The sequence below is a fragment of the Cupressus sempervirens genome, chromosome 4 (genome assembly GCF_028749045.1).
Source record: "Cupressus sempervirens isolate cs-2001-9-10 chromosome 4, ASM2874904v1, whole genome shotgun sequence".
Lineage (NCBI taxonomy): Eukaryota > Viridiplantae > Streptophyta > Pinopsida > Cupressales > Cupressaceae > Cupressus > Cupressus sempervirens.
The window spans coordinates 803,668,578-803,682,395 of NC_143121.1; the positions used below are offsets into that span (position 1 = coordinate 803,668,578).

At 31.0% G+C, this 13,818-nt stretch overlaps 1 protein-coding gene across 6 annotated transcripts in view; it reads right to left on the minus strand.

Annotated features, from left to right (window-relative positions):
- Positions 1-2,021: 2,021 nt before the first annotated feature.
- Positions 2,022-13,818, minus strand: part of LOC149563833 (transducin family protein / WD-40 repeat family protein) — a 233,478-nt gene continuing 221,681 nt past the window's right edge. For 4 of the 6 annotated variants that reach the window (XM_089826960.1, XM_089826958.1, XM_089826959.1 and 1 more), the window contains exon 22: positions 2,022-2,991. In XM_089826960.1, coding sequence (XP_089683086.1) covers positions 2,857-2,991 — 135 coding nt within the window. In that variant the 3' untranslated portion in view covers positions 2,022-2,856. The remainder of the gene's footprint in view (positions 2,992-13,818) is intronic. The other 2 variants (XR_016364116.1, XR_016364115.1) reach the window with 2 other exon arrangements.

The following is a 13,818-nucleotide window of genomic DNA, read 5'->3' on the forward strand; positions in this document are numbered from 1 at the left end:
TCTGTATTTCATTGCAACCAACACGATTATCAAAGCAGATTGGTGACATTTGACTTCTGCAAAATTTATTCTTAAAATGGTTTGCCTTGGAAAAAATTTCACACAATAATACTTACATAGCGATTATTATGTTAAGTTTTGAATTAGTTTTTAACAATTAGTTTTATTTTTTAATTATGTTTATTAATATATAATATAATATTTTATTGAACATATATATATATATATATATATATATATATATATATATATATATATATATATATATATATATATATATAAGTTTTTACATTTCATTAAGTTATAAGTGAACTATTGCAAATTTTCAAACTTCACTAATCAATTTGATTTTGTATATTATACAGATAAGTAAATTAATGAAATAGAATTAGGATATAAAAGTTTGTACATATTATATTAATTTAAAATAGAATTAAGATATAAAAGTTCATAGATATATTATATTAATTAAATAGAATTAAGATGTAAAGGTTCAATACATTCAATAGTTAATAAAATTATAATAATTTATTGTTTATCAAGATTTATTTTATTTTTTAAAAAATTACATACATATTTTAATTTTTATTAGAATGAATAATAGATTAATTTTATTCTTATTTATTACAATCTCTATACAATGAAAATCTTGCCATTGAAAATGTAATATGGAGCTCCTATAAATTTTTTAAAAAGGGCTTCTATAACACCAAAAGTATTGAGCCAATCGTATAATTTCTATGGTATATAAAATATATAATTAAATAACAAAACTATAAAAAGATTTATGTTATTTGAAAATAAATATATTTGATTGGCTAGTGCCACAATAAAGATCAAAAGAGATCATATGACAAAGACTATAGTATAAGTATTTAGTTTTTTTAATATTTTCTTAAAATGCTTTTAACAAGATAAAATTATATGAATAATAAATAATAAATTATTTTGATTTTAAAAAGTTATTTTAATTAATTCTAATAAAGCTTATAAAAAAACATGCAGTTATAAATAATTTTTGAATTAAAATTAATCTTTATATGGTTGTCAAATAATTTGTTTAATATATAATAATAAAATAAGTGATATAAGTAATCTTCATAAAATATGTAATCTTAATAGACAATGTGTAATTTTTTTGTTAATTTTGAAAGAGTTTGTGAAATTAAATGAGAGAAGTATCATAAATTATAATTATAATTATAAATATTTCTATGTTAAATATATCTATTAAGACTTACTATTATTAAATAATAATAATAATAATAATAAAACAAAAAATTAATTTCTTAAAAGTAATATATCAGTGATCAAAATTCTTTTACAATAGAAAAATATGAATTTAGATAGTTTGAGAGTAAGTTTTTTAGAAAGTGCCCAAATAAGGTTAATTGTAAGTTTTTTTTCAAAAGTGAAGAAGTAACTAACATTAAGGTGTACATTATGTCATGGCATGGGATGTGCATATAAACAACAATGACTACAATGCAACATAAAAGATAATTTTTTTTAAAATATAAATTAAATAATAAATTTTATATATATATATATAGCTATTATTAAATTGAATGAGATAAAATATTTTTTATTAGTACAAAATTTATTATATTAAATGATAGTATTGTAGTAAAATAAATATTTTAAACATACTTGATTAAAACAACACAAATCACCAAAATAAATTCAAATTTAACTTATTTAAAACATTCATTTGAATTTTTTAATAAAATATTATATTATATATTAATAAATTTTAATTTAAAAATAAAATAAACTAAAAATAAAAATTTTACATTAAACAAAATAATCTTAATAATGTTCAAGTAAAAATAATGTTGCCCATAACTTCAACTCTGCAAAACTAAAAACTTTTGAATTTTTTAATAAAATATTATATTATATATTAATTAATTTAATTTAAAAATAAAACAAACTAAAAATAAAAATTTAACATTAAACAAAATAATCTTAATAATGCTCAAGTAAAAATAATGTTGCCCATAACTTCAACTCAGCAAAACTAAAAACTAACTGACCAGAATGCTTTTATGAATAAATTTTGGAGGATGAAAAAATCTTTGAGGACTGTCGAATATGTCACCAATCTGCTTTGAGAATCGTATTGGTTGCAGTGAAGTACAGAGAATTCATTCATACATGGTTAGACATGACATCGCATGGGATGCACATATAAATTCGTTAATGGGCCCGGTGCAGCCGGTGCCTAAATATTGGGTACGTCTCGGTAAATGTTATGAATAAATATCAAATTTTAATTTTCTTTACGATCTTCGATTACGATGTTCTGAGTAGGCCAAGTAAACACGAAATGGTACGTGTTAATAAATATTTACAGTTATCCTCTCAGAAAGCCAACTCTAATAAGAACCATATGTCGGCGCAGCCAGATATTACCAAACACGTGTATCCGGTGGACAAGTTTGTAACTAATCATTTTTACTGAAACAACAAAATTTGCACTGAAGACAGATACCTTGAATAAAAAGCCCTTAGCAAGCGGATGGTCAACCGGATCAAATTCCTAAGCCAAAATGTACCAGTAAACTATATATTTGTTTGATTCGAAGTCAAATTTTAAATTTTACAACTGCTTTCGACATCCATATTTTCTTATGAGAAAATGAGTGCCACCACATAAATATTTTGCTGCAAGGGCCTCTAAATACGAAAAACCAATTTCGTATCTCTTCCAAGAAATAAATTATACTGAGAGCATTGTGAATGAGCAGGGCAGAAAGCCATTAGCCTCGGAGAGAAAACAATTTGCTAGCAGAAAAGAACAAATCAAATTATGAATTTGATTTCATCATACGCCCCTGTGCAGGCAGAATCAAATTACGATGTTCTAATCAGATGCTCAATATCTTCTCCAACTTCAACAATCTTTATCTCCTTTGAACATTTTGAGGATGCGGCTAAGTTTTCAACATCTAATTGAATTGCTTGGTGTTTCACGAGTCCATCAAGCATCTGAAAGTATTTGGGTTAAGGCCCAGAAGAAGAATAAAGCCAGAGCTCTCCAAACAAACATTCTATAGATATTCCGTCAACGAAATAATTTATGAACCTTCGGAATACTTAGATTACCATGCTTAATGCTCATGATGTGCAACATAAAATAAGATAATATGGGGAAGAAATTTCACCCACAGAGATCATCATCACAATAATCTGAATAAATCATGCAACAACTATAACATAAGGAGGATTGAAAGACATAATTTCAATGTACTTTGACACCTGTACAAACCATGGATCATTAACCTGATTTTCCACTCCAAAAAAAAGCCATCCACGAGTTTTAAAAACAGTCAATACATGTAGTTGATTGAAAATCTTGTAGTTGCGAAAACTCAAGAAAAAACCAGCAAATTGAACAATTTTTATATATAAACATGCAGGAATATTCTTCAAAAATATATATTACTAAATTTGTTGAGCACGTTGCTAATTTCTATCGTATCAAAAACAAAATCACAATTTACAACACACAATGGACCAAAAAACAAGTTCAACTCTATCAGTAAACAAATTTGTCAGTAAGTTCCTCTGAAACAGATCCTATTTGCCCAAAGGGCAATGAAAACTATGCCAATAGTGTAAAGATCTTATTGTCGGGGTTCACGAATATTAGATTAGGTTTGCAAATTGGTTTCTGGATTTGATTGTGCATGTTTTTTCTATCATCAACGTTTTGGATCACAATCTGTGATGAAATCCAGAAACCACTTTGCATTCAAATGGATTGTGGAAATCTGATAATGTTAGTAGATTAGGTTTCCTTAATATTAGTTTATTTTTTCTTTTCCTTAAGATTTCTTATTAGTTTTCTGTTCCAGCAGCAATGTATAGCTGTTTAAACTTATTACTGTCTCATTTATATATTAGTTTCTTTGTAATATTTGAAGATACAATTCACAGGAACTAATATTATATTTTCCAATTTCCCAATCTGTAATATCCCCCTTTATAAAAATAGATTTAATAATAAATAATAAAATTATCTGTGAAAGAAAAGTAAAAATAAAATAAAGTACAGTACCATATAATATAATATAATATTACAATATAAGATAATATTACAATATAAGATAATATATTATATTAATACAATAATATGATATATTATAATGAATAAATAAATGAATTATCAAAATATTCATCCAATACAATTACATGAATAATAAAAATAAAAATAAATGACTAATTAATATTAAACTATAATATAAGTTATTATACTTTACATCGATCTTAACTACCTCACATAATCGTTGTGATTAGGAAGCCCAAGAGAACAGATGTAACACTTCATATTTAAGATGCAAACATTCGTTGATATGGAACATATAAGGGAGTATCTTATCCACGGAATGGGGAAAAAAACAAAAAGGAATATAACGCGGACAGATTGGAGGAGATTTTCAGAAGCTTACCATATAACAGCTGGACTTGCAGTGAGGAAATAAGGACTGATATGTAACGATTGATAGATATAAGAAGGCTTAGAAAAGACATATAAGGAGAATTTTAAAAAAAAAGATACAACATTTTCCCACTGAGATAGAAAAGTAGACAAAGACAAGTATATCCGAACCAGTAATACTTGACAGTACACCAGCTAATTTCGGAGAAGAGAAGAACACACAGATACATGGCAAAGGTTACAGATGACTTGCATCAAATCCGGATGCACCTAGAAATAAAGCAAATAGGGAACAAACAGAGTGAGCTATGTCCAACACAGACGGTCATAACGGTGGAAAGACTTTAAGGCAGACCGGATCAAATATTTCTAAGGGGATCTCCGCGGACCAATTCATAGTACGTTCTACAAACAATTACCTCATTGGTAAGGATGGAGATAAGAACAGAAAATATGATTATCATAGTGAACAATATATCAGACAAGACAATATATCTTAGAGGGTAATCTATTGAGATTGATATATGCTTATTGCACTATATAGCTATAAAGTGGCAATTCATAAGAAAGAACCTTAATTATATCTACAGACTCTACAGTCGGCATACAAAGTAAAACAATATATGTTATTCGTATCTTGACACGAACCAGAAACAGAGATGAACACATAGACATGATATTTAATCCAGTGAATCAAATCATGTCAGCACCTCCCTGAGCAATTACAAACTCCAGCCAATGATCACCCTTGAATCTGAGAATCCTAGGCATCTAAAAGAAGTGAAGACAAGACCCCGTAAATACACAGGCATAATAATAATCATTAAAGCTCAAAAACAATTTCTAGGCAAAACGGAACACAAGCAGCACCCATAATAGAATCAGAAAGAATCATACAGAGCTGACAAAAGCAGCAAATGAAATGATATTTGACAGTGATTATAGAGGCCATACTTCTATACTAGCGATTGGATAAACTATAGTTTAAGGGAACTCAAAATCTGAGAATTGGCATACGAATGGAGGGAAAGACTTTTCATAATAAATAAGAATCAAACATCAAGCACTCGTTATGATCAAAACAGAATGGGTCTCATCATTGCCGGAGGGGAACAGAAGATAATGAAGGATAGAAAGGAAATGATGTGACATTATAGATATAGCAGTATTAAGGGTTTATGCGCTGTAATGAAAAGCAGTATTGGATAATGATAAAGAATGGATTCTTTTAGGTTTCCATAGCCATAAACAATGAATGGTCATCATGATATATTTTCCAGCATTAAACTCCCGATCGATATCTCGTAGCATTAATAGGGTACCATCAATATCTTGGAAGATGTGACTTCAAAGAATCACCAAAGAAAGCTATTATCCAAAAAGCACAAACCATCTACTTTCAGACAACATCATACTCTCGATGCAAGAATATAACTACGCATTGGAAATCACAACATCCCACTATAAGCAATATTAACATCCTATACATTCCATATTCTCAAACAATGGATCAGAACTACCAATTCATCATTATATGTATAGAGGAACATTATAGCATATCCTCCATTAACAAATGAGAGGAGGCCAAAGGTATATGGAACATCAAGACAGTCATTATAGGAGTGATATCAGTTGTATCAAGTATAGATGAGATAATATATTTTTTCAAGTACACATATATAGATAAAATTATCTTGCTGTTTACTTCGCGAGAGAGCGATCTTGGATTGGTGAAATAGTATTATTGGATTTCTTATTTAGACGAAATAGTTCGAGGGAAATTTTTTGTAGTCTCAACCCTTTAAGAACTAGGGACATTAAAAAATCCTTCCATTTTATTTTCAATCTTGGGCTAACAGTGGTATCAGAGCTTTGGAGTATGTTTATGTATGAAGCTTATGAAGACTGGACCATTTTTACAGAAACAGAAAATTGATTCAGGTGAAATCAATTTGCTTTTTATAAAGATTTTCACAGGTCATTTTCTTCGCTAAATTTTGGCAAAAAAATCTCAGCAGTCATTTAAATTTGCAAACTGTGCAAATTGTATTTTTTTTATAATTCATAATGCAATCTATTATTTTATTGATTGGGGAAACATTATCTGAGAAGACATTTAGATAGAATTGCATAGAGAAGTAGAAAATACACAATGATTTATGGTATAAAATATTTGATGGAAATACTCAGCCTACAGAACAAACTAATGCTAAAGAAAAGAACTATTGGCAATATAAAAATTTGAAAGCCTTGGCTTTGATAGGAGCTTTTGTTAATGGAGATGTGTATCGACATATACAAGGATGCATATTTATTTGGGATGCCCTTCACAAATTAAAATATTACTTGATACTCATTCAGAATTTCATCTTGAGTTGAAAAATGGTGATGTTATGAATCTAACTTCTGAAATCAATGCCGTAAAACAAGATACTGATGCTGCTGGTTGGAAAGTTGATATGTATCTCACAACTTTTATCATAGCACTTCTTCCAACACATTCCACATATCTAGAGTCTCTTCAAGCAATCAACCAATTGAAAAGCATTACTTTTGATCTATTGGTTGAAAAGTTAGTTGAACATGAGAGCATTTGGAAGGAATATAGATAATACAAGTGAAAATGTGTGTCTTTCTCATCAAGAGAAACCTCTAAATAAGATCTCTTCAAGAGATGGTAATAGTGAAAAAGGGAAAGGTAGAGGTCAATGGAGGAAAAATGATACTCAAAATGAGAGGCAATTTTTATATTGCAAAAAATGTGGTAGAAAAGGTAGTCATGAAGTACATGAATGCAAGCTTTCTTGGGATAAGATAGTAAAATTTATAGAAAACTCTTAAAAGTTAAAAGAAAAAACCAAAGTTTATATATGATGATAAACCTTCATATGATAAAATTTCTGGAGCACGTCAATTTGCTTGTGATAATGTTGGTGATTAATATGTACTATCTATTTCAGAATTTGCTTATAATTCCCCATGGTATGATTCTTGGATCTTAGATATTGGAGCAATACATTTAACATACATTCCGACATGATTACATTGACGAATTTCATGAAGTGCTTGTGGTCCAAACTTTTTGGAAATAGAACTATTCAACTTAAGTTGCTTGATCTTCCAGCCTTTGTGCTTCATGATGTTTTATTAATTCCTCAATTGCAACGTCATTTGGTAACACTAGTATTGACTTGTCAACAAGAGCACTCTATTTTGTTAAAATATTGGCATGTTGTTGTAAGAAAACAATCTAATCATCAAGTTGTTTTGACTAGATGTGAGGATGCAAGATTATTAAAATTAAATGGTACTTCTGCTCTTTCTAAATTTTTTGCATATCCTACTGAAGAAGGTAGTCTATCTCTTATTCTTTTCTAGCATGCAAGATTTGGGCATATTGGTTATGATAGAATTCATATCATGAAAAACAATGGTGTTGATGGCTTGCCTATCTTGCCTAAATTGAGTTTAAAACGTGAAGCATGTATTCTTGCCAATCAACATAGAAAGGCTTTCCCTCATTCCACTTGGAGAGCACAAAGAAATCACAACTTATTCATTTCAATTTATGTGGGCCTTTATCAATAACCTCTATGGGAGGATCTCGGTATTTAATGTTGTTCATTGATGATTACAGTCCCAAATTGGTACTCTCCAAACAAACAATGGTGGAGAATTTACATCTCTTGTTTTTTAGATTATTTACATCAACATGGGGTTCAACGCCATCTAATTGTTCCACGCATTCCTTAACAAAATCGAGTTGTTGAACAAATGAATAGAACCATCATGAACATGGCTCGAGCAATGTTATATTTTAAACGAATCAAGTCACATTTTTGGGCTGAAGCAACCAGAACTCCAATTCAGCTTTGTAATAGATCTCCATAATCTCCAGTGCACAATCCATTCCATATGAAGTTTGGTTTGGATTCTCCTTCTGTTCAACATTTTTGAATTTTTGGTTCCACTTGCTATGTTTTAATTTCTAAGGGCAAAAGAAGTAAGTTGCATCATCACAATTTAAAGTGTATTTTCTAGGCTACTCATAATCTTCCAAAGCCTATAGGTTGAAGGGGTTAACAAAAAAACTTTAATTACATGTTGATGTATTTTGTGAAACATCCAACAGTATTAGAAATGATGAAAGTCAATTTAAAGAGCATGATACACTTAAAATTTCTTCTCCTTGAATAGAAAATTCTTGTGAGAGTTCACACTTCGGGGAGGGGGTTGGGGGGGGGCGGGGGAGAGAGGAGAAAACTCATTAAGACTTGTATTTGATGGCCCAAGTTGTTCTAGATCATGTTGCTCCATCTATAAATGAGCAAGAAGCAACCCTCTCTAATTATGTGCCTGAAACTTCAGAACAATTAGGCACTAATGAAGCATCTAGTCATGAAATCGTCAGATCTTTTGGGAAACCAAAGTCTTCTGACAAGTGGGTAAAACAAGTCCAACAAACTTAGAAAGATTTAAGACTTGATGAAATAGGTAAAATAGGTACAAGGAGCTCTTACAAAGAAAGGCTACAAGCTCAAACCTGTTGGAGTTTGTAGCTGAAATCTATATCTCAAGACGTTAATACCCTTATCGTCACCTTCAACTGAAAAGGACACTTATGAGTAAATTGTAATATTAAATGTAATGACACGTTGTTAGTTTTAGGTAGCTTGGATAGATGTTCATCCATATGGGATTAATTAGCAAATATTTGTTAATTAATTGACTCCTTCTAGAAGCAACTAGTAACCTATTGGTTAGGTTGTTATTAAGAAGCAACTAGAAACTTCTTATTTAGGTTATCTTGATCAAGAAGCAACTAGAAACCTCTTGGTTAAGTGGTATAAAAGGAGGGTCAAGGGAGGCATTTGGGGAATAGGACAGAGGAACACAAGGAGTTGTAGAAGCATTTGCAGTGTTAGCAAATGAGTTTGCTATGATAGCAAACAGCCTTGCAATGTTAGCAAGGGTGCAGTGATAGCATTGGGAATAGCAGTGGGGAATATCCACAAGAGAAATTAGGAGGTTGTCTGAATTCTGCCAGTGAGAGGCAAGGAATTTTGTATCTCTTGATTTGTTAAAGTTAATATATTTTCCATCTGCAGAACTGGTTTTCCCTTGAGGGTTTTTCAAAGGACAATTTGTCCAAAAATATTGTGTTCATTGTGTTGTGAATTTCTTTCCGTATTTTATTGGTGAAGTTGCAGTTGTGTTATTTTTTGATATTAGCTCTAAATTTATTTCGGCAATTTAATAATCATTTATAATAGGAGATTAATAATCAATGACTGCAATAGTGTTAATTTTCACGCACATGTCATTCAACATGTGTTGAGGCATGAAAATACGTAGAGTTGTATTTAAAATAAAGATTCATATTTTGGAAAATTCAAGAGACCTTCGCTTGTAATGTGAAGAGTCTCTCTATGAGTTATATATATCGCATCGAGCAAAAGGCACTATACACTTGAACATTTTATTATTAAAAAAAGTGATATTTTTGGTTGTGTGGTTAGGTTTCTCTATTCATTCTAGAAGGGTTTCCCCAGGTTAATTTTGACTCTCTTGCATTTTTCTGATTATTATTTATTGCTATTTATCTGATTTTTGGGCTAAATCTAACATAGTATCAAAGCCAGGTTGATATCAGCAATGAGAATTAGCCTCTCTGAGAAATTTTCTTGTGCAAAGCTTTCTTATGTTTCTTCCTCTTGTAGGGTTGTGGTTATTAGATCTATATGTGATCCAAGCATATTATTTTAGTTTTGTGTTAGAGGCGTTATGTTCTGGAAAATAAAGACAGTAATGACAAATTAATTTGTTGTGAATGTATCGTGTGTTGTGTTTGTTCCCAAAACCACAAATTGGAAATCCAAGAGCTTGCCAATTATTCAACAGGCTTCCACAATCAATTATGGCCACTAAACGAGAATGACCTTGATTCCCCTATACTTTAGACTTGGCTACACCCAGGCGGGTAGACCTTCACCTCAAAAACTGATTGCTTGGTTCAAAGTTTTTCTATAGCGAATTTAACTTTGTTATTCTTCGGCTAGCAAGGTCCTCAAACCCAGTCAAAATGAAATAGAATGCTTGCTTGAAATTATTGAATGTTTTGTATAATTTGTAAATAATGGATTTGATGCTTGTAAGATATAGATTTTCTGACCTCAAATATAAATCCAATAATACTTCAATGGTTTGAAAGACCAGTGTCTTTTCTTATTTGGCAACAAAATCAACTACAATGAAGATTTTCACGTACAACTTTATAAAATTCTATGTACATATACTGTCAACAATTTAATAATCAAGATGTGACAGATCAAATATATACACAATCGTAGATTAGCCCAGATTGAACTTTACCTCCTTTGGTAGGTAGACAAACTAAGTCAGACACGGAAACAACTTGATATTTCAGTATATCTATGATGATCACATTTAAGATACTAAAATACCATGTCCACTTATCTAATATTTAAATTGTTTACGGAATATAGAGATAATTATAAAGGACGAATCAACTGTAGTTTAATTCTTAATGCCCTTTTTAAATAAATAAAAAGCAAAAAGGGCTTTTACTTATCATTAAAATATAATATATGACTTTATATTTCAAAGCCATATTTTAAGCTCCTTATTCCTCCATACAATTATTCTTCTTCTAAATACTTCTCCAAATGTATCTTATTTTGAATGTCTTGTAACAATGTTTCTTTACATGTATTTATATCTTAAATATAGAAAGATGTGACCTTTCAAATTCAAAAATTATGTCTCTTCAAAAATAAATTGCATCCCATAGTATAATCGCATCTTATAATTTTCTTTTACCTAGATTATCATAGCTTTACCAATATAGCTTACATCATGACCTTAATTGGCGGTATGAATATAAACATTTCAAGCGACATAACTTATGTCTATCAGCTATGCTTTCAACATAAGATAAACTCTCAATGGTATCTGTATTTTATTTGTTGCCATATTTATTAGTTGACTCATGCAATGAAACTCATGTCGTACGAACCCCTTAGATTGCATTTGCTGCTCACTCTTTGTTGCTGCCACAAATACATCTCTACTTTATCTTTTCTGAATCTTGAACAATGGTTGGATTAAAATTGCTGTCTTCACCATATTTATTTTCCACGCTTCTTTTGTTGATTTCATGTCTTTGACATGCTTAATATTTTGACTTTATCGCTGCTGAATATATAGGCATCTTCTTGTTGTTTTGACATCGACTTGGGGCTCTGTATTACAACTACCATCATCTGTATTGTTAATATACAGTCCTCTAATCACGGCGATTCTAACTTCCAACTTCTATGTATTGGTTTGATAATGGATCTGGTTGACATCTTTCTTTGGCATCGAGTGAATTTGGCAACATAAGTAACCTTCAATCCTCAACACTATTACAATGCCAAATCAATGCTCTGTGCAACCAATACTAAGAAATTGCTTCTCTCCCAGTCAAGAAAATCACCGTCGGCTCCAGAAGCTGTGCAAATATAAATTGCCTTGCTATGGTGAAGGTTCAATTCTTACGCTGTGATTTTTGGCATGGAGGATAATTCTTTTGTGACCATGTTTCATAGACTATGCTAACAACTTAGCATGATCCTTCTAACCCCTACCAATGAAATGCTTAGCACTAGTTTTATTGTACTCTTCAAGTATCAATATTCAACAACTCATTAGCAAAATCCGGCACCAATGAAATGAATTAACTCCCACCAAGCTCACTACTTCATAAGATTTTCAGAATATCAAAGGACACCTCCCAATTGCTCCCGTTATGTCATATGACTATGCTTATTGATACATCAGGATGTAGGCTTACACTCAATGTTTTCTTCCTTCAGAAAATATTTATATATTGGTCTTATAAAGACTTGGGTGCTGCTAATATATAAAAGTTTGATTTGCACATCTCTTGCAAGTTCATTTGCTTCACTAATTATATCATCAGCATCGCCACAAGCAGCTAGAATACAACTTTCTGAAAAAGTGCATTGGTAAAATCAATCCACTCATAACCTTCCTCAGGAGTTTTGTAGAGCAACATAGGTTCACCACCAAGCATCATTATCATGCCAGTATGACAAGCCATATTGAGGTAAAGCCAAGACCTACCAAACTACTTATAATTTTTGAAAAAAGCCTTTGATCTTCCATGAGTCCAAACAAGCTGATCAATTTGATTTGTCTTTGTTTGATCCTCATAATGATCTATGTGAATATTGGTAGCCTTTTATGAGCAGAGCCCCTAATTGCAAAAATCTGGGTTTCATGTTGGTCATCATTTCTTGGAGTTATCTCTCCAATTACAATATAATACATTGCATGGAGGGGCGGTAGCCACAATTGCGAGTATTGTGGCACTGTCAACTGTGAAGATGGTTGTCACAGATAAGGAATTCTCGCAAATTAAAGTGAGCATTTCTTACCTCTCTGTTGGACACTTTGGAGAAAAACTGGCACAAGGTTAACGAGAGCAAAGGAAAGTTCAATTGTGTAGAAGTTGAAGGTCAACAGGGAAATTGACAATGAAGAAAAAGAACTTATAGTTCATGACTCGAGCAATAGTATTGCACACATGTTGAGTATGATTGAATGATGTATATTATGGAGTATGAGGGAGTTTTTCAAGGTCTCGTTAGACATTATGAAGAGCCTCATGAATAAGATCAAAATATTTAAGGGTTTTGTTGCCTATCGGGTCTTCACCTCTTGTTGTTACTTTGTAACCGTCATCTCCTTCTTTTCCCACGAATTTTGAGCGGTCAAGCTTGGAATGGTACTTAGAAATGACACTTATCTTTTATGATGCTTGTCTTCTGCATCGTCGGCTTGGAAAAATTGGACAGATACGTTTTTATTTTTGTTCTCTTTCCTTCTCTTATCATCTATTTAAAGATTGTACAATGTATATTTATGTTTTTGTTTTTAAAAGGAGGAAATATAGGTGATTTTTTTTCTGCATGTTTCTAGACAAAACTGGCATGTATGGTTGCAGAGCTCAGTCTGATATCCATGTGTGGTATTGTAGCCTTTGTCTAGAATATGCTTTTATCTCCATACTCACTGGCTTGACCAAATTTGGGAAATTGAAGGTGTTTTGTGTGTTCGGTAAATCAAAAGGGGAAATTTGTTATTATCATTGTCGTGGATGTTGTGTGATTAGAGGAATTTCATTTGGAGTTCATTTTGCTAAATCAAATGCTTCAAGTATCCCGTAAAGCATTGGTGGTTTTGTTCAATGCTCGCTCATCTTGCTGGAAGTGTGGTGTTGTTAGATAGAGATATCATGGGCTCTACAGTTTGGTCTTCCAAAGACTCATCTTCATAAATATTTTTTT